The sequence below is a fragment of the Vombatus ursinus genome, unplaced genomic scaffold, assembly GCF_900497805.2.
Source record: "Vombatus ursinus unplaced genomic scaffold, bare-nosed wombat genome assembly UNPS02007612.1, whole genome shotgun sequence".
Classification (NCBI taxonomy): domain Eukaryota; kingdom Metazoa; phylum Chordata; class Mammalia; order Diprotodontia; family Vombatidae; genus Vombatus; species Vombatus ursinus.
Genome location: NW_020947390.1, coordinates 8,531,682 through 8,557,338, shown reverse-complemented (window position 1 = coordinate 8,557,338; position 25,657 = coordinate 8,531,682). Strand labels below are relative to the sequence as shown.

Genomic DNA, 25,657 nt, shown 5'->3' with positions numbered 1-25,657 from the left:
GCACAGCGACTCCAAGCCTCCGCTCCGAATGTTAGCGTAAAGACTGTTTATTATGCCCGGCCTGAGCCCCTCCGCGGAGGAGCGTGGCCTGCGGGGGCGTGACGTCAACTCATTCGCCTATGCTTGCCCTCCTCTAGAGGAAACAGCTGGGAGCAGGGGGCGGAGCCAGGAGGAAACAGTTGCTGCTCTGCAGTAACTTCCTAGGGTCCGGAGAAGGGTGGTACTTCAGGGACCGCTATTAAGCTATGGAGGAGGGACGAAGCCGAGTCACAGGTAAATCGCACCACTCCTCAGCTAGGACAGGCAAGCTTGACAGCCGGCCACGCCAATAGCAGTGGAGCCGCTGGGAGTTAGGGCGGGCCGAGTTGGAGATCGGAGACTGCAGATGCAGGTGGGTGATGCTCGGTGGTGCCTGAGAGGGGGCTGGAGGGTCCCCTGTGGTCCCCGGTGCCCCCAGGGGAAGGGGAGGCGGACCTTGACCCGGGGCTTCCTTGGGAAGGGGAGCTTTTCAGCCTCTGCCGAAGGGCCTCGCCACTGCCTCGGGCTACGCCTCCATTCTGCGGGGGCTGTGTACGCCTCCACCCACTCGGGGCCCCTTAGGCTCCCCTGCAACTCCTGGGCTGCAAGAGAACTCTGGAAAGATGCTGGGGTGGGGGTGGTCTTGGTCCCTCCCTGTGAGCTGCTGATAGTCCTCTCCAAGGCTCCCTTTTCCTCGAGAGAAGGAACTGTTTCCCCGTGAGCATCCCCTGCCTGGCTGGGCAAATCCGTCTCTAAGGGCAACGTGAATTTCACGGAGGTTTCCGGCCTGACCTAGGAGCTGTCAAAGGGAACTTGAGGGGGCCTTGCTTGCAACAGAGGCAGCAGTTTCGAATTACATTATGCCTGCGACCTTTTTATAAGGGGCCATGCAAGAATCGTCCCTTTGAACATTGTAACGGTGTCTCCCAGAATGAGTCCTTTTCCAGTATTCTTTATAGAATCCCTTTGCGTGAGATAAATTCCTCCTTGAGTTCATAAACTTCCAGGAAAAACTCTCTCTTCTAGGAATTATGTGTAATTTCTTTTGTCAGGCAATGATTGCTATGTGTCATTTTCCTTTTTTTTCTTTTTGTCTCTATAGTTCAGTGTTCATCTCAAGTTCATCCATTTCCTTACAAGTGTTCTTTATTTTGTTTTTCTACTTAATTTTTGTTTTCCTATTTAATTGTACATAATTTACATAATTGATCTAAACTTCCTAAAATTCTTTTGAAAGCAGATGGGTTTTTTTGTTTTGTTTTGTCTTTTGTAAATTAAAAGGCTCTGAAATGGATTGCTCAAATGATGTAGACACATATATATTTTTGTCATATATATATGCAGATTTTTTTATGTAAAGAACTCTGAAGCTTGTCTCTTACTCCTGCCTCTCCTTTCAATCACTCTGGTAGTTAATGGCAGATTAGAGCTAAAACTCAGGTCTTTTGACCTCATTACATCACCACTGATTCATTACTTATATGTGTATATGCACATATATATATATATACATATACACATATATCAGATAAAACCTTTGTTATGTACAAAGCACTTTTATAGGCACAAAGAGGGCTATAGAGATATATGATATAATCCTCAAGTAAAAAGAGAGGATTTCCTGTAATCACAGTAAGTAACAGAGCTAAGAATATGTTAAAAAATTTAATGTGTTAATATCAACTTATATTAAGTTAATTTGATAATATGCTAATGTGCAAAGACAGTCCATATCCTGTTTTTCCCTTAAGAAATAAGAAGGGGCAGCCAGGTGGCGGTGGGTAAAGCACAGGCTCTGGATTCAGGAGGACCTGAATTCAAATCCAGCCTCAAACACAAGCCGTGTGACCCTGGGCAAGTCACTTAAACCCCACCCCCCCCAAAAAAGCAGAAAAAAATGGTTCTCTAAATGAGAAGAGGAGCTTAGCACTGGCTAAGCCTGGGACCGGAACCTTAGGCCTCCAGGCCACTTGTGACCCTCTAGGTCCTCAAGTGCTGCCCTTTGACTGAATTCAAACTTCACAGAACAAATCCTCTTAATAAAAGGATTTGTTTGGTGAAAATTTAACTCCAGTCAAAAGGCCACACCCAAGGACCTAGAAGGTCACAGGTTCCCTATTGATAAGCTAAACTAACCTGAAAGAAAGGTCTAATAATGAAAAAGGATTCTAGTCGGAGAGTTTCTTTGTGGATTATGCCCCCCTAGGCCTCTACCAAAAGGTATTAGGTTGAGAAGGGAATTTTTACTACTTTCCCCTAACCTCACCCCTCAGTGGCATAGTTCAGTAGAGAAGTTACTCTTCAAGTAGAAGATACCACATCCAGTAGAGAAAGTCAATGGAGGAGCATACAAAGAGTTTGCCCTGGGCCAGCCGAGAAGTGAGCCAGTCAAGGATTCAAGAATACAGTTAATGCTGGCATTTAATATTTGAGCTTCCAAGAAGTGCAGGACCAGGGAGCCCAGTTGGGTGACTGACCCAACCAAGTCACTACACCTTTGGAGGAGCATCATGAGAGCACCTTAAGAAGGAAAGTACATTAGGACCCTACAGTGCCAAAGGTGCTAGTTGCCTTGATCACATGTGTGCCTCAACACTGGTATACTTGAGTTCCTTGTACCCTTATACTTATCACTTTCTATACCTTAACTCGGATTTACTCCTAAGACCACCTTCTCTCTTCGTGTTCATATGCTGATGAACACCACTGGAGAAAGTCATATGCTGCTGACTAGATCCACTATATATTTATGTTATGTAATCTCAACTGGCCCTCACAGCCACATAGCATTTCTTTAATGCTTCTCTAATCAGCTCTTTATCATACTCTTCACAGTAGCTGTTGCAAACATTTTTTTTCCCCTTAAGCTGCCCACAGCACCAATTCTGCCGTTCTTCTCAGCAGAGAGCCTTGCCTTCTACTTCATTGAAAATATCAGGTCATCATTTGGAGAGGCTTTCCTTCCCAATTTTATACTTTGAATCACTTCAGCATCATCCCCATTCTCTTCTTTATTCTGAGAGGATGAATTTGCCCTTCTTCTTGACAGTTCAAACCCCTCTCCTGGGATCCTGGTTCCCATCTCCTCCAAGGACTTGCCTCTTTCATTCTCTTTCTCCCCAATTTTCAGCTTCTCCTTACATATTGGCTCTTTCCCCCTTGCTTACAAACAAATCCAATTTTCCCTATCCTTAAGAAACCTTTAGCTTTATTCTGCCTTCCCCTCAAGCTATTGTCCTATCTCCTTCCTTTCACAAATAAATTCCTAGGGTGGGGGGAAAGCTGTTTGCCTACACTTTCTCCCTTCCCACTCATTTATCAACCTTTTGCAATCTGGCTTGCCTATTTCCCCACTCCCTGACTAAAATTACTTTCTTAAAGGTCACCAGTGTTCTCTTCATTGCTAAATTCAATTGCTTTTTATCAGTCCTCTCCTTTTTAAAAATTTGTCTTCTAGACCTCTACAGAGTTCAACACTGAATACTTCTTTCTAGACACTTTCCTCCGTGGGTTTTCATGACACTCCTCTATCATAGCTCTCTTCTTATCTGTGGGACAATTTCTTCTTTGTCATCTTTTCAGATACATTATCCATATCACACTATAGCAAACCCCAGGGATTTGTCCTGTACCTTCTTGTCTTCTCATTCTATATGTTCTTTCAGCAATCTCATCAGCTTCCACAAATCTTTATCATCTCTATAATTTTCTGTCATCTCTATTATCATCTCTAGCATATCAAGACCCCATTTTTCTTCTGAGCTCAAATCATGTCTCCAGCTGCCTGCACTAATGATTTCCAAAAGAGAGCTTATCTTTACCCAAAACCTATCCTCCCTCATACTTCTCTGTTTCTATTAATGGCATTCTTCCAGTCACCCAAGTTTGAGTCAGTTTGACTAGAAGTCATCTTTGAGTCTTCACTCTCTCATACCACTCTTATCCTATCAGTGGCCAAATTTTTATAGATTCCACCTCCTTAGCACCTTTCACATCCATCCCCTTTTCTATATCTATACAATCACCCCAATCCAGATCCCCATCACTTTTCCCCTACATTCCCCTAAATTTTTCATCTCTAATCTACCACCAATCTTTCTTCCTTTCTCCACGCAGCTGCCAAAGTGATATTCCTATAATACAGGTCTGACCATGTCATTTCCCTGCTCAGGAAACTTCAGTGGCTCTCCATTGCCTTTAGGATAAAATAAAAACTACTGTGTTTGGCATTTTAAAAACCCTTTTCCATATGTCCCCAGACTGTCTGTTTTGGCTGATCATACGTTATTTCAGTTCACAAACTCTAGGCTCTAGAAAAGCTGACCTACTTGTTATTCCATCTCTAACCTCCATGGCTGAAATGCTCTCCAAGCTCCTCACATTGGTTTGTAATTCCTAGCTCTTTTGAAGGCCTAACTCACATGCCACCTTCTTTTAGATGTCTTTCCTGATTCCTTTAGTTGTTAGAATATTTACTAACTCTGTATATTTATTTATATATATCCTGTATTTAGCTATCTATGAAAATGTTGCTTCTTCTCTTCTAATATAATAAATCATACATTTGGAGCTGGAAGGATATCTGAAAGCTCTTAAGTCCAACCCCCTGATTTTACAGATAAGGAAACCAAGGTTCAGAATGCTCCTTGTTCCTTGATGGCAGGGACGGATCCACTTTTAGATTTGTATCTCCAGAACTTAACAAACAATTCATTGGTGATTGGTGGTTAAAAGGCATCACAGTGACCATCTAATTCAACCTTCTTATTTTACAAATTAAATTAAGGCCCCAAAAGGTTATTACTTGCCCTAGATCATAACCTTATTGGTGAAAGACACTGGTATATAGTGGAAAGAGTGCTTGATTGGAAGTTCAGACCTAGATTGAAGCCCAACTATGATAACTGCAGAATCATAGGATTTAGATCAGTAATTGACCTTAAAGATAATTTAGCCCAATTCTTTTATTTTACAAATGAGGAAAATGAAGCCCTGGGAAGTTTGATTTTATCTAAAGTCACATAAGTTATAAGGACCAAAGCTGGGATTCAAACCCCAGTCCTCTGATTCCAAAGGCAGTGCTCTTTACACTATATAACACTGGATATCCAACCTATTAAATAATCCAGAGGAAAAGCTCACTATGAGATTTAGTTCAACTGGAAACTCTTCATGGTAACAGAAAATTTTCATTTAGATCTTAAAGGAAAAGTAGAATTTAAATTGTACAAGATAAAACTGAAACTATCATGTCTTCTCTTCTCTGAACATCCTGCCTCTTCATGAAGTCTTTATAATCACCCTTGCCTAAAGTGATCTTCTTCTAACATTTTCTTTAGAAGATTATTTTCTTCTTTGTAATTGTATCCCCAATGCCTGACACAATGCCTGGCATATACTAGGTGCTTAAAAAATACTTAACAATCAGTTAATTGATGTCTTGTTTCTCTATCTAAATTGTAAGCTCCTCAAGTACAAGGACCACATCTTATATTGTTTTTCATCCCCCTTAGAAGAATGTAGATAATATTTGCTGATTCATCTATGGTTTTATAATAGTGTTTTCCCTACTCTCTTATTCAAGTTTTAATATAGAAATTTATTACTCTTCCTTCTTCCTTTTCCTTTCCAGTTTCTTTACTAAAATAGTATGTTGAATTTTATTTCATAAGGAATAATTTTTATTTCAAATCTCCTGACAAGTTGATCATTTCTTTAATGGGGGCTCCAAGCCATGACATAAGCTTGTTGAGAGAAGGGAAATGATCTTTTCAATTGTGTTTCTTTTATTTCCCTATTGTTGTTATATTTCCCACTGGATTGTTCACATACTAAGTATTCAGTAAATAAAATTTTTCATTTAATTTGGATACTACAGAAACATAAAATGTTGGTGCTAAAAAAGACATTAGAGATTAGCTAGTCTAATTCTGTCATTTTACAGATGACTTAATGTGAGTCTCTTAAAGATTATAGAAACCTGATCTGTCTAAAATGAAAGTACTTCAAGTAAGAATGATTACCACTGTATGGAAGCAGAAATTTTACTTGCATGTTCCAGAACTAAAGGCAAGAAAAGAAAAATAAGATGGTTATAGATAATTATGATTATTCAACTAGATGAACCCCATTTGGCTTTTGTAGAGCTTATATTTCTTATGTCTTGTAAACATGTGACACTGAGTTCTCAAAAATTATAGTAAGGAAGCAAAAACTGGCAGATTCTAGCAAGCCGGCAAGGCTTAAATCACGGTTCTTTCAAAGAACTCAATGTTTTCGATTCAAGGAGCAGCCTAATGAAGTTCAGAAAATCTTATCACCAGAAGGTACACCACAAGGTAATGAAAATTTTATAGCTGTAACAACTGATGAAGCCACCTACTAAGGTATAAATGGGTATCAGAGGAGGGAGTGCCCATATAGATAAAATCATTGATTATTACTGTATTGAATGACGTTCCTAAAAAAGGTTACCTTTCTTAGGAAAAAACTTGGACCCCTAGTATCATGTTTTCTCTGTATCTATTGAAAGTAACTCATATCTACCCAATGCATGGCATAGTGTCCCTTACTCTCTTACACTAAGCACAAACTTGGCAAAAATAATTTTGTCTTTAATGACCATGACTCAGAAGTTAGAATTCTCTACCAACCTAAATTAATTTTAAAATAATCACATGGCATAAATCAAATATTTTTAATATTTATAAAAGTAGAAATTAATCAATAAGGATATAACTAACTATCTTTGCCTTATATTCCCTTATTTGTTGTCTTTAGGATTGTTCTGTATTCTAGGTAGAGATAATCTTTTAAATCTTGGTCTTTGATCCCCTAGAAGAATAGAGGGAACAAAGAGAAAAATAGGCCTACCAGTTCTGTCTGGGCAGCAATAGTTCAATATAAAAATTACCATGAGTAAACAGACTTTGAGCAATATAATTCCTATAAGCTCCATCAGATCAAGAATTATATCTTGAACTTTTCTGCTAGTCCCTTTAGTGCTTTGAACACAGCAGGTACACTTTTAAAACTGAAAACTGTTGAGATCTCATTGCTTAGGTAGACAGGTCAGGAACCATTTCTCTATCAAATGCTACAGAGGCACAGAAACCATCAATCTAGAGCCTTGTATAAAAAGCTATTCAATTTCATTTGTTGAAGAAATATAATTAATTCACCTCAACACTTTATTCGGGAAAGACAGCACATTAAACATTAGTTATATATTATAGTTAATTGAGGTGAGGGGGAGAGAAATGAGAGTGTAGAAGAGAAAGGAGAAAAGTGAGGAAAAAATGGGGTAGAGACAAGGTAGGAAATCGAGACTCAGTAGCAACAGTTTATCCTTTTAAAAGTACTTGATCTTGTTTCACAACCCTATACATTATTTCACTGATCCTCATAATGACCTTGTGAGGTAGGTGGTACAAATGGTTGTGTCACTTCTTGCAGATGAGGAAGCTGTGGCTCAGAGCTTAGCCACTGGATAAAGGACACAGGGCTAGTAAATGTGTGAGTCCAGATATACTCTGTACCACAGGTTCTTAACCTTGGGGTCCATAAACTTTTTTTTTTTGACGTGTACACTTCAATATAATTGGTGTACTTTGTAAACTTTTGTATTTTATGCATTTAAAACATTCTGAGAAGGGGTCTATAAGCTTTATCAGAATGTTAATGGGGAGTTGGAGCTAAAAAGTTTAAGACTTCTGCTCTGTATTCTTGTCAAACAGAACCACTCCGTTGGCTGGGACAGAGCCTGTGTGTTCTCACACCGTGCCTTGCTCCTCCTCTTCTCTGTGTCTCCTAACTGGCTGAGTGACCCTGGTCATGCTGGACTCTGTAAACTATGCAGTCCCTTTCATTCCAGCAATTTCTATGAACACCCGATTGGTTGATTGACCACGTTCTTGGTTTAAGCTTTAGAGGAAAAGGCAGTAGCATGATGTTGTGAATAATACTTTATGAAGTCCAGAGACTTAGGTTCAGATCCTGCTTCTGACATTTACTAGCTGTGAGATCATGGCCTAGTCACTTAACTTTTCTGAGCATCTTCTGTTAATTCAATGAATTCAATTCAATAGATACTTATTAAGCACCTACTATGTGCCAGGCACTGGGCAGTTGGGGTAAGAACAGTAGTATATACCACACAATATACCTCACAGTTGTGAGGGCCAAATCAATATATACCTCACAGTTGTGAGGACCAAATCAGATAATGTATATAAAGTACTTTGTAATTCTTAAAACACTATGTGAATGTCAGCTAGTATTACAGACTTCATTCGTGGAAATACAGAGCAACCCACCCAAGGGTGGAAATTGTTGTCTGGCCTATATTGGTTATCACAGAAATATCACCCATCAATCTCCAAGTATATCACCCTATCCAGATCCTGGTGGTTAATTTCTGCTGGTAGGCAATCATTCTCACTCCTTTCTCAAACAGTTTAGTTTCCAGATCTCAGCCTTCATTTTCACCTCAATCCCCACTTATGCTTGGGTACTTCACTTTATATGTTAATGTACCCTCAAATATCTACAGTTTATCAACCTCCCTAGTTCTTGTGATTTGCATCCTCTTTGTACCTCAGCAACATAAAGGTCATACCCTTGATTTCTCCTCGTTCAGAAGTGTTCCATCTCCCAAATACACAGTACTTCATCTGACCATAACTTAACTATCCTTCATCTCTCTTTATGCCTAGCGCCTTCTAAACCTGCGCTCACTTACTTCCTGATGTTCCACCACTCCCTGTTTTTCACTCTTCAAACTTTCAACCCTTTAGTTAATCAATTCATCTTTATGCTATTTTCTACCATTTAGTTCCTTGCCCCTTGTCCTGTCACCACTAATTCCTTTCCAAATCCCAACCCTGGATTATTTTCACCATCTGCCTTGTCCCCTTCCTACTTATATGTTGATGAACACCACTGGAGAAAGTCATACAATCCTACTGACTAGGTCTACTACACATTTATATTAATTATATAATCTCAACTGGGCCCTCACTACTGCACACCAGTTCCTAGACTCTTCTCTATTCACCTCTATCATTTTCTTCACAACTGCTATTCCATACCTTCTTTTCTTTCATCAGGTCTCTACCCCTACCATTTTGCCTTTCCCCTTCAGTAGAAGACCTTGCTTTAAAACTCACTGAATAAATTGAGGCCTTATGTTGTGTACTCCCTTTTCTACAATTCCACTCTTTAAATCACTTTAATATCATCCTACCCTCTCTGCTCCTTTGCTCAGAAGATGAAATGGCTCTTCTCTCTTTTTCTTTTAGTGTCAACTAATGTTATATGATTTTTACAAATGAGCATAAGCCTAAAAAAGTCTATGGAATCTCTTCAGCTCTGAAATTCTGGGATTTATTAATGAAGTTAAATTTAATTAAGTAGCACACATACACACACACGCACACACACACACACACACAGAGTCCCTAATTATGAACAAGATATATTCCCAAAACAAAATTATAAATGGTAACTGGGTTCACAGGCCAGCATACAAAATCTAATTTAATTCCTTTGTACCTTACATATGCATTTACAACTAAAAATAGAGGAAAAGTATCCTATTACAGTTGTACAGTGTAGTATTTTAATCATACACATTCTTCCAGTCCCTACAGCTCCTAGTACTAGAGGCTTTCAGAAGTTTCAGTTTAGCCATTCTCAGCTTTAACAATTTTTCATAAGAAAATATGAATAATTGATATCATATAGGTCTTTGATCAGATTGTGGAGAAAAAGAACACAAGAGCACTGGAATGTTTGGCTGGACTGTGGGAAGCAATAGTGGCACTAACTTACATCTCTCTAAGGTTATAACTTAACAGAGGAGTAACTGATATGCTTTAGTGGAGGGAAATTCCCTATACTGATGAACACAGAGGTTCAAACAAACCCAAAAAAGAATAAATGAATGAAAGAATGAATAAAAACACATTAGTAAGTGCTTACTATGTTTCAGGTTTTGTGATAATCACTGGGAATACAAATACAAAAAGGGAAATTTTTTTCCTGCCCTCAAGGATTTGCATTCTTTTTTTCCCCAATTAATTATATTTTCAGTATTCATTTTTAAAAATTTTAAGTTACAAATTCTCTACATCCCTTTCACCCCTCCCCTACCAAGGCAAGAAATATGATATGGATTATTCATGTGAAGTCAGGAAAACATATCCACACACCAGCCACACTCCAAAAAAAAAAAACAAACAAAGCAAGAAAAATATGCTTCAGTCTGCATTCAGAGTTCATCATTTCTTTCTCTGGATGTAGATAGCATTTCTCATTATGGGTGCTTTAGAATTGTTTTGGATAATCAGAGAAGCTAAGTCTTTCATGGTCAATCCTTGTTACAATATTGCTGATACTATGTACAATATTTTCCTGGTTCTGCTCACTTCGTGTTGTATTAGTTAATATTAGTTGTCTCAGACTTTTCTGAAACCATCCTGCTCATCATTTCTTATAGCACAATAGTATTCTATCACAATTACATACCACAATTTGTTCAGCCATTCCCCAGTTGATGGGCATCCCCTCAATTTCCAATTCTTTGCCACCACAGAAAGAACTACTATAAATATTTTTGTACACATAAGTCCTTTTCCTTTTTTTTTTTAAATTTTTTTGGGATACATAGTAGTGGTATTACTGAGTCAAAGGATATGCACAGTTTTGTAACCTTTTGGACACAGTTCCAAATTGTTCCCCAGAATATGTGAACCAGTTCACAATACATATAATATATGTATAATATATTATACATACATATATATTATACATAATATAATACTATACTTATATATTATAATATATAATAATTATAATATTATATTAATTGATGTATTAGTTAATATTAATTATAATATATAATTTGATAATATAATATATTATAATAATATAATATTATACTTAATATAATACATATAATAGTTTACCTATTTTTTCCACATTCTCTCTAGCATTTGTCATTTTCCATTTCTGTCATGTTAGCTAATCTGAAAGGTGTGAGGTAGTACCCCAGAGATGTTTCAATTTGCATTTCTCTAGTCAATAGTGATTTAAAGCACTTGTCATGTGACTATTGATAGCTTTAATTTCTTCATCTGCAAATTGCTTGTTCATATTCCTTGACCACTTATCAATTGGAGAATGGCTCTTATTTCTATAAATTTGACTCACTCCTCTATATATTTGAGAAATGAGGCCTTTATCAGAAAAAGTTATTGTAAAAAAACTTTTTCCCCCAGTCTCCTGATTTGCTTCTAATTTTGGCTATATTGGTTTTGTTTGTGCAAAAACTTTTTAATGTCATGTAATCAAAATTATCCATTTTGCTTCCCATGAAGGGATCTTAAATTCTAGTAGAAGTTGACAATACATAGGAGGGGAGTAGCCAGGGAGCAGTATTTTTATTTGGAAAGTTTGTTTTAGATAGTAAGTGGAACCATAGGCAAAGAGATTGACATGCTTTAGAGAAGTTAAGATTCTTATCCAGTCACTAAACTAGTTAGTGACAGAACCAGGACTAGAACCCAAATTTCCTCACTATCAACCCATCATTCTTTCTATTATGACATTGATTCTCCTGTTCTTGGTCTTCTGTCTCAGCTTATACAAATAACTACATACATATTTGTGTCCTACCCTGCTTGCTTCTTTGTAGGACTTCCTGGGGCAGCTAGGTGTCAGAGTGGATAGTGTGCCTGGAGTCAGGAAGACCAGAGTTCAAATTGGGCCTCAAGATACTTACTAGCTGTGTGACCTTGAGCAAGACTTTAAAGACTTAAATTCTGTTTAATTCAATTTCCTCAACTGCAAAATGAAGATAACAATAGCACCTCCCTCCCTTATTGTGAGGCTGAAATGAGATATTTGTAAATCATTTAGCACAGTTCCAAGTACATAGTAGATGTTCTATAATAATAATAATAATAGCTATTATTATTATCACTATTATCATTATTCCTGCTTTTCTAGCCTCTTTATCATTCTCTGAAATTCTCTCCTCTTCTACATTTATCTCCCCTCCACCACCATTATACCACCACTACCCAATGTGGAGGTGTTTTTATTTGGGGAAGCCTCAATATTTTTTGTCTTCCTTTCGATTCTGGTAGGAAGGCCATGTCCCCCAGTGGGATACAGGCCAGGCTTGGCTGGAGCCGCTGTAACAGACTTGAGAGAGTCAAGCCCATTGTTAACTTTTCAGTATTAGTATTTATAACTCAGAAATGAGCAATCATTACAAATCAGGGTTTGATTTTTATCATTGTCTAGACTTAAGAAAATATTAATAATGCAGATTAAACTTAAAAGTATGTGTGCATGCATTTTTTTCTTGGAGCCAAGTTGGTAAAAATTTAACAGCCCACCTCTATCTCGCTATATAAGCATTGCTTAAGTTCCATGGGAGTGCAATAGAAAGCTCAGGGAATGAAGTCATCACCAGATGTAGGTCTTGTGATTAATCATAATCATAATAACTGGAATTTACATAGAGTTTTATGGTTTGCAAAATGCTTTACATCCATTCTCTTCTTTGAGTTTCATAGTACCCCCTTGAAAAGACAGAAAAAGAAAAAGAGGTACTGAAAGCTTTATTTGCTCACTTCCTAATTGTTCCTGGTCCCTGCCTAGGTTTCTTTGAATTGTGTGTAGAAAAATAAAAACTGTTTGAGATATTTAAAACACAAGTGGCCCTGTATGATTGATAGCTTATAGGAAACAGTGCTTCTCACTTTCCTACCTGCAGTATCCCCTGGCTTACCTGTCACTAGAGAAAACCATTCACAGTAGCAATAACTGTTAAAGTAATAATACAGTATTTTAAAGATGATTTATAATTTCTTGCTAGATTTGCATTATTTGGAGTATTACTATCAAATTATATTGAAATACAGCTATCAAAATATTTTTTACACAAATCATAAACCCTAAGTTAAGTACCTTTGTGGTATATCTGTTGTACTAAACTTGATATTTCTATCTGTGTCTTAAACTGAGGTCTTATTTTCTCACTCTAAAACATGCCTTTCATTGTATTACTTACTACTTTGAGTAAGCATTTGAGGTACTTGCTCAGTTTTTATGACATGCCTATAAGATACCCTTTTCTGTCTAATTTGTCTTTCTGATGCCAGCTACCTGGAATGTTTGCCATTATGAACTGCCTTTATATACCTTATTTTCCCTAGACTGCTGTTTATTTTACGCTGCTCACATTTCTATTTCTATTTCACTGAATGAAGTAAATCGGAAAATAATGGTTGATATTTTAGCACCCATGAATCCAGTGTTCAAACTTAAGGCAGCAAAGTGTAAAGGACTTTTAAATTTCAAGATAATTAGACTTCATTTAAATTGTATTTCTTGGTCTTCAAAATTTAAAGTGTTGAAATTGATCCTGAAAAAGTACTGTATGGAGCAATCATACTTCCAATTTAAATGTGCTATCCTTTGGAGTTTGAAGGCAGAGAGAATAAACAAAAAAACCCAAAGTATATAGATTATACATACGTACATACATATGTACATACATACATATATGTGCATAGCTATATAATATATATACAAATTCACTATCTAGTTGACTTTTCAAGAAAAAAAATATAATTTAATCTAATTTGCCATGATAGATGAAGTGGGCTAGGTATACATTTGATGGTATTACAGAAGCTATACCCATATACACTGGGTTTAATATCCCTGCTTTCTGCCACTTACAGAGAAGCAGGCTACCAATTAATTTATTAAGTAACCAGCTAGGAAGTGCAGTATATATTTTTTTGGCCACAAAGTGGCACTACTATCAGGCCACCAGCCAAGTGATCTTTATCAGAGATTGTAGAGTCTACATTTGCCTGCTTTTCCAGACTACTGTATCCCAACTGCTTAGCAGAAGGCCCTCCCTTATAACTACTCCCAGGTATGAGCTCTCCAGGACTCCCAAGTTAGTGTTGGTGATCTTGTAGTCATATAAATCTAAGTATTAGACCTGGAATATATTCTAGAATTAGTAAAAGGAAGAAAATACCTCATTTCAGCTTTGAGTCCCCACCTTGTATTTGGGAAATTTGCTATTTCTGCATGACCAACCCACCTCATTCATAAGATTTAGATGATTTTCTTTTTCATGTTCACGTGTGTTATGGCTGTGCAATAAGATAACAGGTCATAACAGGGATCATAGCAGGAATTACAAGGAAAAAATTTACTAGCAAAACTGAGGGGTGGGGAAGCTTGCTTTGTCTCATTGATTCCTTTCTCCCCACACCGCCTCAACAATGGTGGGTATGAAGAATGACGAAGAGAAAGGAAAGGATCTTGGGTTCAGAACTCACCAAGATTATCTCAGTCACTCAGAGGAAAAAGAGGGAAGCCCTGGGATTCAGAACCCATTGGTCTCACCCCAACTGAGATGTTTCATCTGCATCCAGTTCCACACATGCTGACAAAATCTACCTTACCTCTTGAGCTATCCTGTGGCTTCATCTTGGTCTCAATGGTTTTATTTCAGGAGATGATCAGTAAATTCTTTGTATTTTTACTTTGATGCAAAGTTTGTTGGGGAGTAGTGTGTAGACACTAACTTTCAGAAAAGACTTTATATAGGAAATGCCATTTGAGCTGATATTTGAAGGAATTTCAAGATTCTGAGGGTTGGAGAGGAGAGAGTGTATCCTTGTAGGTAGGTACAGTCTGTATAAATGTATGGATATGGTAGATAAAATATCATGTATAAGGAACAACCAGAAGATTGGTTTAGATGGACCATAGAGTGTGTGAAGGGACAGATTGGAAGGTTTGGTTGGAGCCAGTTTGTGAAGAATTTTAAATGCTAACCAGAGTAGTCTGTATTTAAGCCTAGAGATAATTAAGAACCACTATAACTTTTTTTTTTTGAGCAAGAGAATGATATGGTCAAACCTATGTCTTTGGAAAACTATTTTGAGGCCTGTGTAGAAGACCAGTTGTAGTGGATAAAGATGAGATAGGGAGATTATTTAGGAGGCTATTACAATTGTCCAGTCAAGGGGTGCTGAGGACCTGAACTAGGTCAGTGTATGCATGAATAGAGAGAAAGGAACAAATATAATAGAGGGAGAATTGACAGTTCTTGACAACATTGTATATATTGATTGAGTAAGAGTAAGGACCCAAAAATGACTCCTTGGTTATTGGAAAAATAGTAGCGCCCTCACTAGAAATAGAGAAATTTATAAGGAATATGAATTATCAGGGAAATATCAAAAGTTCTGTTTTAGACACTTGGAGTTTGAGATAGTTACAAGAGATCCAGTTGGAAATGAATAATAGAATGATGAGTAAGAAGCAGTCAGACAGGTAGATGGCTAACCAAGAATGTGCAGGGTCACAAAATCTCAGAAAACAGTGAACATCCAGGAAGAGAGAATGATCAACAGTGTCAAATGCAGAGATTAAAAAAAAAGAATTGAATAAAAAGTAATCAGATTTGGCGATTAAGTTATCGTTGGTGAATTTGGAGAGAGATATTTCAGTTGAGTGATGAAGTCAGGACCCAATTGTAAAGGGGTAAAGAGTAAATGAAGAAGAGGAAATGGGGACAAATCCAGACAGCTCCTTCTAGAAGTTTGGCTGTGAAAGAGAGGAGAGATATAGGATGATAGACTTTGGAAATGGTAACATGAAGTGAGGGTTTTTAAGGATGGAAAGACCTAAGAGTGTTTGTAGTCTGTAGTGAATGAGGCAACAGACAGAGACTGAAAATTAGAGAGAACAAAGATGATTGCTTGTTGGAGCCATCCACAAGAGGGAATGGAATCAAGGGTACAAGTAGAAAGGTTGACCTTTGAGAAAAGGAGGGCCACCTTTTGATTGGAAACTAGTAAATGAGTAGAGAATGAATGGAAGATGTTATCAAGGCATGTTTTAAGGGGGGGGAAAGAAATATAGAATAAATAAAATAATAAAAGTTACCATGTTTATAGTGCTTTTGTGTTTATAAAGTGATTTCTTTTTTTGTTTGTTTGTTTGTTTTTAATTTTTAGTGGGGCAATTGGGGTTAAGTGACTTGCCCAGAGTCACACAGCTAGGAAGTATTATGTGTCTGAGGCCGGATTTGAACTCAGGTCCTCCTGACTCCAGGGCTGATCCACTATCCACGGTATCGCCTAGCTGCCCCCATATGAAGTGATTTCCAAACATCTCATTTTACCTTTACAATAATCCTGGAAGGTAGGTGCTATTATTATTCCCAATTTACAGATGAGGAAACTGACATAGAGGTTAAATGACTTAACCTTATTAATTATACAGCTAGAAAGTATCACAAACGAGATTTGAATTCAGATAGTCTTCCTGACTCCATGTACAGCACTCTATCCACTGTGTCACCTAGTTTCCTATGTACATACATATCGAAACTACTTCTTTAAAATGAATATATGGGGCAGCTAAGTGGCGCAGTGGATAGAGCACCAGCCCTGAAGTCAGGAGGACCTGAGTTCAAATCCAGCCTCAGACCAAACACTTGACACTTACTAGCTGTATGACCCTGGGCAAGTCACTTAACCCCAATTGCCTAAAAAAATTAAAAAATTAAAAATAAAAAAAAATAAAATGAATATACATATATCCCTAACTTTTCAGAAGAGGAAGCTCTGCCATCTCTGCACATTCAATTTTCATTACTATTATAATTATAATGCAAACTAGTGCTTTGACATAACATTGGATGTGAACAATAATTTTCATTGATGTGTTAATATTTTAGAAAAAATAAAGTAAAAATTCTAGAGTTTTACAATTAAATGTTTTAACTAGATATACTCATTAGCTTTCAGTTGTAGTCAGGAATACTTTTCATACAATTAAAAATAAAGCAGCAACTTTTAAAACTGAGGTATTTTATCATGAAAATTAATCAGCTTTTTTTTTCCTTTTTAGTTCTAAGAACAGCTTACATTCACCATGGACTGCTCACAAGATTCTCTTAGATGGGCCATGTGTAATGGAATTCCACCTGATAAGAAAAACAACTCTCTTGTGGCTGAAGAACATGGGCAACAAATTTTAAATGTACTGCAGAATTTTAGAGAGAATAATGTCTTTTATGATTTTAAGATAATTGTAAAAGATGAAATAATCCCATGCCATCGTTGTGTATTAGCAGCATGCAGTGACTTTTTCAGGTAAACAGTTTCTTTCTGATTCAAATTTCAAATTCTGGAGAATGTAAATAATTCATATTATGAAGTTGACATTTCATAATGTTTTAAATATGTCCTCTGTTCATCATAGGATGATGTGTTCCTTGATAATTTGTGTTCCTTGAAAAAAAAAAGATGTCCACAGGTAGAATCAAGGTTAAATATTGTGACATTTGCCTTCTTTAATAGGTTGGAAATGCAGGACCATCTTCATTAAAGGTGATTATGTCTTCCTAATTCCTAAATCTGAAATTCTGCCAGCTGCCAACAGATGCTATTAGAGGGCATGTAAATCTAACAAATAGGCTCTCCTCAGGCATTGGTAAATGAACTGAATAAAACTTAATATACAATCCAGTTGCTTATCCTTTTTTTTTATCAAAATAGAATTCTACTGAAATTATATTGTGTCATTTACATATCTCAGAATATGGAAGTAACCCTAAATTCTCACTTATTTAATCTGCTTCTCATCCACCTTTCCTCTCAATGTCCTGTCATTGTGTGCACGCGCGCGCGCGCACACACACACACACACACACACACACACTCCACTCATACTCACACTCTTCTCTAACCATTGGAGAGTAGTTCCTCTATATTTTCCCACCAGTAAAGATAGGGATTTATTAATAAATCTTCCTCCGATAATAAATAAATTTTCCCCCTGAATTGGTAATTCATATCCTCCACCTACTATGTTTCTGGTTTTTTTTCCTGCTGTACTTATTACTTATTAAATTCTTTAGTGCACTGATGTTCTCTTTGCCTTCTCATTCTCTCAGATAATATGCAAGTATGTTTTTTTAAAAGAAAATCAAAGAACCAACAGATTCTCCCAAATTAGATTGAAACAAACATCTAATTTATAAAAGTCTTTAATTTATAAAAGTCTTTATCCTTATTGTTTAGCCACTTTACATATTGAGTACTTTGATCATTCCCAGCCTTGGGAAAAGACACCTCTCCCATTCCCCACTCCCAAGTACAAAGGTATTAACTGCAAAAGGCCAAAGAGTTAGATGAGTAATGGAAGAAGAGGTCTGGGGGATCTCTCATTGGATGATGTTTATTTTATTAAGTAAGCAGGGTACTAGGTTACTCTGTAACAGTGTTGAGAGGATTATAAGAATGAGACAGGACGTTGATAAAGGCAGTCTAGAAGAATTTGGAAACGGTAGTTATGGAGCATGCACATGACCCTCATACAGCAGGAGTTCTCTCTAGTGACCCCATTTCAGGAAGAGATTCCCGGAGCATCCTCATCGTATTCATTCTACTGGCCTGGGCTTGACGTTACTTATTAATTACTTATATCCATATGTATTAGGTGTTATTCTGTAATAGGTGCTCAGTTGTGTTTTTCCCCACCTTTGAAAACAGACCTGTTAGCAGAAGGAGCAAAGCAATGATTATGATGTAAATGGAGAGAAAATAACATAAAAAAGAAACTGAAGGTGATGCAATTATAACAATCAATGAGCCTTGAAAAATTTACCTTTCTACGTTCATTGCAGAAGTTGGGGGGACGGGTATGGTGGTAGGGTGAGGGATATGAACATGTATACTGGCAAATCCAGTCGATGTATTGGTTAGTTTTTCTAAACTACTTTTTTTCTTTCTTTTTAAAATTTTTGTTACAATCACTGAGTAAGGGAGTCATATTCAGAAATGAATATGATATAAAAACAGAAGAAATCAATAAAAATAGATATATTTAAAATAATTAAATTTGGGGGGAGAAAAAGGAAGCCCACCTATTTTTAATCACAGAAGGACTTTGCCTTAAGCAAAACAAAAAGGTAGCTCTTAAAACAAATTTACATAGTGTTTTCTTCATAAATGTTCCATTAATTTTCAAAGGAATCAGACCTGTGAAAAATAAATATGATAAATATGCACTATGAAGGATACTTGTACTCTGTATTTAAAGGATTACTGGCATGTGCTGCCATGCCAGGCCCCATATTTGATCTTCAGAGAGAATGAAAATTCACAGATTTTTTTTTTCAGAGATATACATATTAATAATTAGAAACAAAACCAAATCAATTCTGACATAAAACAAAAAGAAAGTTATTAAAACAATTCTCACTATTAATAAATCATCCAGAGGGTTTCAGTAAATATATATACAGATTCAATGTGAAGATATTTATAAATGTAAATTTAAAAAGTAATGTATACTATATTATGTGATAATGCTATTGCTTGACATCATTGATGAGTTATATGAACATCATGACAATATGAGTTAAAACTAGAAATTGAAGTTGGCATTAGAGCAATCTTAGTGCATCTGAAAGCATTTTTAAAAAACAAAAATAGGACTGCCGTCGAGGAAGCAGGATGTTACAGTGGAAAGAGCCCTGGGTTTAGAATCAGGTGGATCTGGATTGAAATCCTGGACCTTCCACTTTTAAGCTGTGTGACACTGAAAAAGCCCCTTCATCTCTCTGGGCCTCAATTTTCTCATTTGTAAAATGAGGGAGTTGGACTAAATGATATCTAAGGTTACCATCTACTCTAACTTTATGATCCCATGAACACATGTAACCATTTCAAATCTGATTCCTGTTTCCCATTGTTGCCCTTAGAGTATTTAGAGAAAGCCATCTTCTCCCTGAAAAATCCTAATGGAAAGAATTTTACATCTGGTATGGGTATAGAATGGTATAAAATCTAAAATATCAGTGCCATCAATCCATTAGGACATATATTCAAGTACTATGGACAAATCCTACTCCCATTGTTCAGTGAATTTTCCTTGGGGAAACTAAAAACTGAAGAGAAAACCTGAGGAGATTAATAAGTATTAGAGCAAAAAGTCAAATTCAGATCTCCTAATTCCAAATCTAATTTTCCCCCTATACTACACTGCCTCTCAACATACCATCCTACTAAATAGTCTTGAGTTGATGCAGTTGAAAAATTCATCAACAGATGGCCAGGCTTACACACATACACACACACCCCACATGTATCCATACATATCTGTACACACATATACATACATGCATACATACTATATATATATAATTGGACAAATAATTTAATCAGCCAGTAAACATGTATTAATCACCTACTATGTGCCAGGCACTACGTGCATTCATATTACATATGTGTGTATGTGTAATGTGTAACCAGTATGTTTAAAAATATATTCCTTAAGATCCTAAAACTCTTTAATTTTAGATCAGTATGAAGGCAAAGAGGAGGAAATATTATTTACCATTCATATATTATTTGCTTTTGTTTTTGCAGGGCTATGTTTGAAGTAAACATGAGAGAACGAGATGATGGGAGTGTTACCATTAATAATTTGTCCCCCAAAGCAGTGAAAGCTTTTCTTGATTATGCCTATACTGGAAAAACAGAAATAACACATGACAATGTGGAAATGTTCTTCCAGTTGTCATCATTTCTTCAAGTCTCACTCCTTTCCAAAGCTTGCAGTGATTTTTTAATAAAAAGTATTGATCTTGTCAATTGTTTACAATTGTTATCAATATCAGATAGCTACGGTGCTTCCCATTTGTTTGACCATGCACTCAAATTTGTACAGCATCACTTTTCTCTGCTACTCAAATCCACAGACTTTTTAGAGATTAATTTTGGAGTATTGCAAAAATGTTTGGAAGCAGATGAATTAAATGTTCCTGAAGAAGAATCTGTGTTGAAAGCAGTTCTTAATTGGACCAAACATAACCTGGAATCAAGGCAAAAGCATCTGCCTCATTTGATGAAAAAGGTACGCTTACATCAGTTATCTGAGGAGACTCTCCAGGACTGCCTGCTCTCTGAAGATCATTTACTCAAAAGCACTAAGTGCTTTGACATAATCAGGGATGCAATTAAATGTGTGCAGCGTTCCAGTGGACTCTTTCCAGATGCACGTCCATCCACAACTGAAAAATATATATTTGTTCACAAAACTGAAGAAGCAGGAGAAAACCAGCACACATTTTGCTATAATATTAAAACAGATAAATGGAAAGTGCTGCCACAGACTCACATGATTGATTTGCCTGGGTCTAGTCTATCTAGTTATGGAGAGAAAATATTCATGACAGGTGGTTGCAAAGGGAAATGTTGCAGAACTGTTCGACTCCACATTGCTGAATCATATCATGATGCAACTGATCAGACTTGGTGCTACTGCCCAGTCAAGAATGATTTCTTCTTAGTATCAGTAATGAAAAAACCAAGAACCATGCACACATCAGTTGTGGCTCTCAATAAATTGTTTGTTATAGGTGGAAAGACTAGAGGAGCTCGGGACATTAAAAGTCTGTTGGATGTTGACTCTTACAATCCTCTTTCCAAAGAGTGGTTATCCGTAAGCCAATTGCCTAGAGGCATATACTATCCAGAAGCAAGTGCATGCCAAAATGTGATTTATGTTCTTGGATCTGAAGTAGAGATTACCGATGCTTTTAATCCATCTCTTGATTGTTTTTTTAAATATAATGCCACAATTGATCAGTGGTCTGAACTAGTAGCAGAATTTGGCCAGTTTTTTCATGCAACATTAATCAAGGCAGTGCCAGTAAATTCCACTCTGTACATATGTGACCTTTCCACCTATAAGGTTTATAGTTTTTGTCCAGACACTTGTGTTTGGAAAGGAGAAGGATCTTTTGAATGTGCAGGATTTAATGCAGGTGCAGTTGGAATTGAAGATAAAATTTACATATTAGGTGGTGATTATGCTCCAGATGAAATTACAGATGAAGTGCAGGTCTACCACAGCAACAGATCTGAGTGGGAAGAAGTGTCACCAATGCCAAAGGCGTTAACTGAATTTTACTGCCAAGTGATTCAATTCAACAAATACAGGGACCCCTGGTTTTCTACCTATTTGTATTAACAGCATGTAGTAGAATCTCTTTCTAAAAGTATTTCAGTTCCAAAAGATATTTATAGTAAACTCTGCTATCTGGCATGATTGGGGAAAGGCTTGTACTTGCTAATCAAAAACTATGGTTAACTGAGAACTACCACATAAATTCGTAAAGATGTGTTATTTATATGCAAATGCATACATACATGTGTATATGTGTGTAATTCATACATGCATATGCACATGTAGTTACCAGTTCTTTAAGAATATGGAAAATAAAAAGAAAAACATTTAATACCAAAACATCAGGTGTGGCCACAGACAATCTACTTTGTTACAAAGGTATTGCAAACTGTATTGGTAGAAGAAGGATCAACTCAGGGAAATTAAAAATCCTTGAGGTATTGAAATAACACTAAAACAATGCTGAGGAAAACTTAATCTTACTCTGAAGATTCATAAGTCTGCTGGAAAGTCTTTTATATATACCAAAGTCTTCAGCTTGGATGATTTAATGATTTAAATACCTAGTCCATGGAACTTTGTTCAAAGTATAATACTACCAAAGCTTATTGACCTTGGCTATTAGAAAAAAATAGACTGTCTAGATATTTTTTAAAATAGGCAAAATTTATCATAATCTGTTATGTAAAGTGTAAAAAAAAAGAAATAAGAAATGGTTGGGATTTCTTAAATTCCTATGTTTTCCTTAGGAAAAAGCGAGAAGGCTCTGAAAAGTCCCAGGTAGGTGGGGGGAGTAAAGAACAGTTATTTTGGATGTTTGTAAGGAAACCATTCTTTATTCTTTCTTTTGACTCCTATGCCATTGCCATGGGGAAACTATTTGAACTATCATGCTTTTTCCCCAGCTCTGGTCATAAACAGAGATAGTCAAGAAAGAGATCTGGTTAGTGAGTGAGAATACCAGATAACAGAATGTTTACTATGTAAGCATTTTAATTTGCAGAGATTATGATTTTATACATACACACACATATATTTAACAAATACCGGTTTGGAAGCAAGATTTTTTTTAACATCCGCACGAATCTACGGTTGTTACATATTTGATATGTACATAGGATCAGAGATCTAGAGCTGGCAGAACCTTAAGAGGCCATCTAGTCCAGCACCCTCATTTTATAGAAGGTACTTGCCCAAGGGCACATATATGTGATTAATTGGAATTTATTTCATTAATTATTTTGCCATTGACTTGTGAAACCTTTTTTTTTTTTACTATGAGCTTAAACATGGATGAGCATTTCAGTATACAAAGAAAAACAAAAGCAGATCATATATGAAACTGAACTTTTTTTTTTTGATCAAGAGTTCATTTTATAATACAGGACTAACATTATTTAACCTTCTATAAAAACCCATCACATTTTTTAGTTAAAAAATTACTTGGTGTAAAGTACTTCACTACCTTGTAGAACCCTGAGTTATTTTGAGGTTTTATCTATTTTTGCAATAATCTCCTTTCCTAATCATAATTAGCTAAAGCCTCCTGGGCAAGGTCTATTTGTGGACCCAGTATTTGACAATGCACGATTTTGCAATGGGTTGTTAAAATGTGTCCAAATATGATGCATGTGGCTCCTTCTCCCACACTGTAAACCCTTATCCTTTGCTTATAAGAACCAGAGCAAAGCTGAATAGCAAGAATATGCTAGCTTGTTGCTCTAGTTTGCTAATAATAATTGATTTTACATAGTGCTTTAAAGTTTGCAAAGGCTTTACATATTTTATCTCACCTGAGCCTCACAGGAACTGTGTAAGGTAGGTAGTGTAGATATTTTTTGACAAATTTGGAAACAGACTCAGAAAGAGTAAATGACTTGTCCATCATCATGCAACTAGTAATGTCAGAGACAGGCTTCAAACTCAGGTCTTTTTTGAGTGTGATCCTTTTCTAGATCCAGTACCTCACTCACTAAGGCACATTGCCCCTTGATATTTAGTTTACCCAGTTTCTCTCAAAAGCTTAGGTGAGCTTACTTAATTATCACTCAGTTGAGGAAAACTGAAAATTTACCTACGTTTGACATTGGCTGGAAAGTAAATATCAAATGTAGCCTAGAAAATAACTGAAATCTCTCACTGCCCCCACCTTTATCAAGGGGAGATATCTTTTAAAATGAAATACAATACTGTATACCTCATTTATCTGATAGCATTTGAGGTGTCTCTCATAAGTAAGTTTTCTGGACAAATGAAGTTTATTCCTTTAAGCACCAGATTATTTTTATGTTGGCCTTCTTAATGGAAATCTTCCTGAAGTGTATTACATACTTCCCTGCCTTCATATATGTTGTCTTATGCTCTGAATATACTGAATATAATTTAATCTTTTATTGATGCACCGAGGGACAGCACAACATAGGGCATAAAGGACCAGCATTGGAGTCAAGATGAGCTGGGTTCAGTCTCCTGACATGCTAGTTTATTGTAACACTGGGCAAAACACTTAACCTCTGAGTACCCTAGACAACTCTCTTAAGATAGACTGAAAGTTGTAGAGCAGTTGTTGATTTGCGTTGGCAGAGGAAGTTTACTCCCTGGGAAATTTCCTATGCAATGAAATTATAGATCCAATTTTTTTTTTTAAATTCTTGACTCAGTGTCATCATTCTGAATTATGCTGTAGTGAAGTGATACCTGGATGGGTTAGTGACATGTGTAATGGTGCTGGCTCCTTCCTTGCTCTTAGCTCAGCTTTTTTCAATGCTTCAGGTTCCAGCAGCACCATCCCCTTGCAGTTTCTAGTCTGCTGCCTCTGGCTTATCAAAGGTTGGTTTAATTTTGCATACAATTCTAAGCTGCTACCTCTGACCTAAGGATAGTTCTAAAACTCTCCTGTGGAGAAAAGTGCATGGTTTTATAACAGTTATTTTCCTTTAAGGTAAATTTCCTAGCTATGCCCTATATGAATGAGGTCTGCTTTCTGGATAAGTAAGACATTAATGAATTTGCATTCCTTAAAATTATAAATACCCAAATTTGAACTTTAGTAAGAAGTTTCATGTCTTGAAGTGTAACTATGCTCCTTATGATCTTGTGAATGTAATTATGCTAAATACAAAGCATGTTAATTTGGCACTAGTCAAAACTATATAATATTGCTTTCTGAATTAGAAAAAGAACTGGCTGTTTTTGTATTTATAGTATATATACATGCTTTAGAAGTGTGCCTCATAATGGAATTATTGATTAAAACTGGTATTTTTACTATACCACATAAACTTACACAAAGCATTTGATTCCCATGTGATGTGTTCTTTTTTATATGTGCCAAATCTAAACAAAACTCTTAGTAATGAAAAATCTGATACTTGGAGTTTTCTGAGTTAGAATATAGGATTTATTGTATTCTATTTTTTTATGGCATTTAAAGGCAAATCAGCTGTAATGCTTATATTAGATTCCTTAGTTGATGGCATATTTCTCTGGCAGATGCCTTCCAACCGTAGTTAAATGATCTGACATAAGAAAAGATTATGGCATAGTGTCCACAGCTATAACTCGAAATTTTTCACCTGAGGCAAAAACAGCTTGGAGGAAGGTTGCCTAG

General features: G+C 36.5%; 1 protein-coding gene across 2 annotated transcripts; it reads left to right on the top strand.

The window, feature by feature from the left end:
- Positions 1–166: 166 nt before the first annotated feature.
- KBTBD3 (kelch repeat and BTB domain containing 3) lies at positions 167–22,261 on the top strand. 2 transcript variants are annotated; one of them, XM_027849575.1, is made up of 3 exons: positions 167–391; positions 16,978–17,222; positions 20,505–22,261. In XM_027849575.1, exons 2-3 carry the CDS (start codon positions 17,002–17,004, stop codon positions 22,108–22,110), a joined length of 1,827 nt encoding a protein of 608 aa, XP_027705376.1. In that variant the 5' UTR covers positions 167–391; positions 16,978–17,001; the 3' UTR covers positions 22,111–22,261. The 2 variants fall into 2 exon arrangements, with proteins under 2 accessions (XP_027705376.1, XP_027705377.1); XM_027849576.1 differs by lacking the exon at positions 167–391 and adding an exon at positions 16,238–16,266.
- Positions 22,262–25,657: the final 3,396 nt, after the last annotated feature.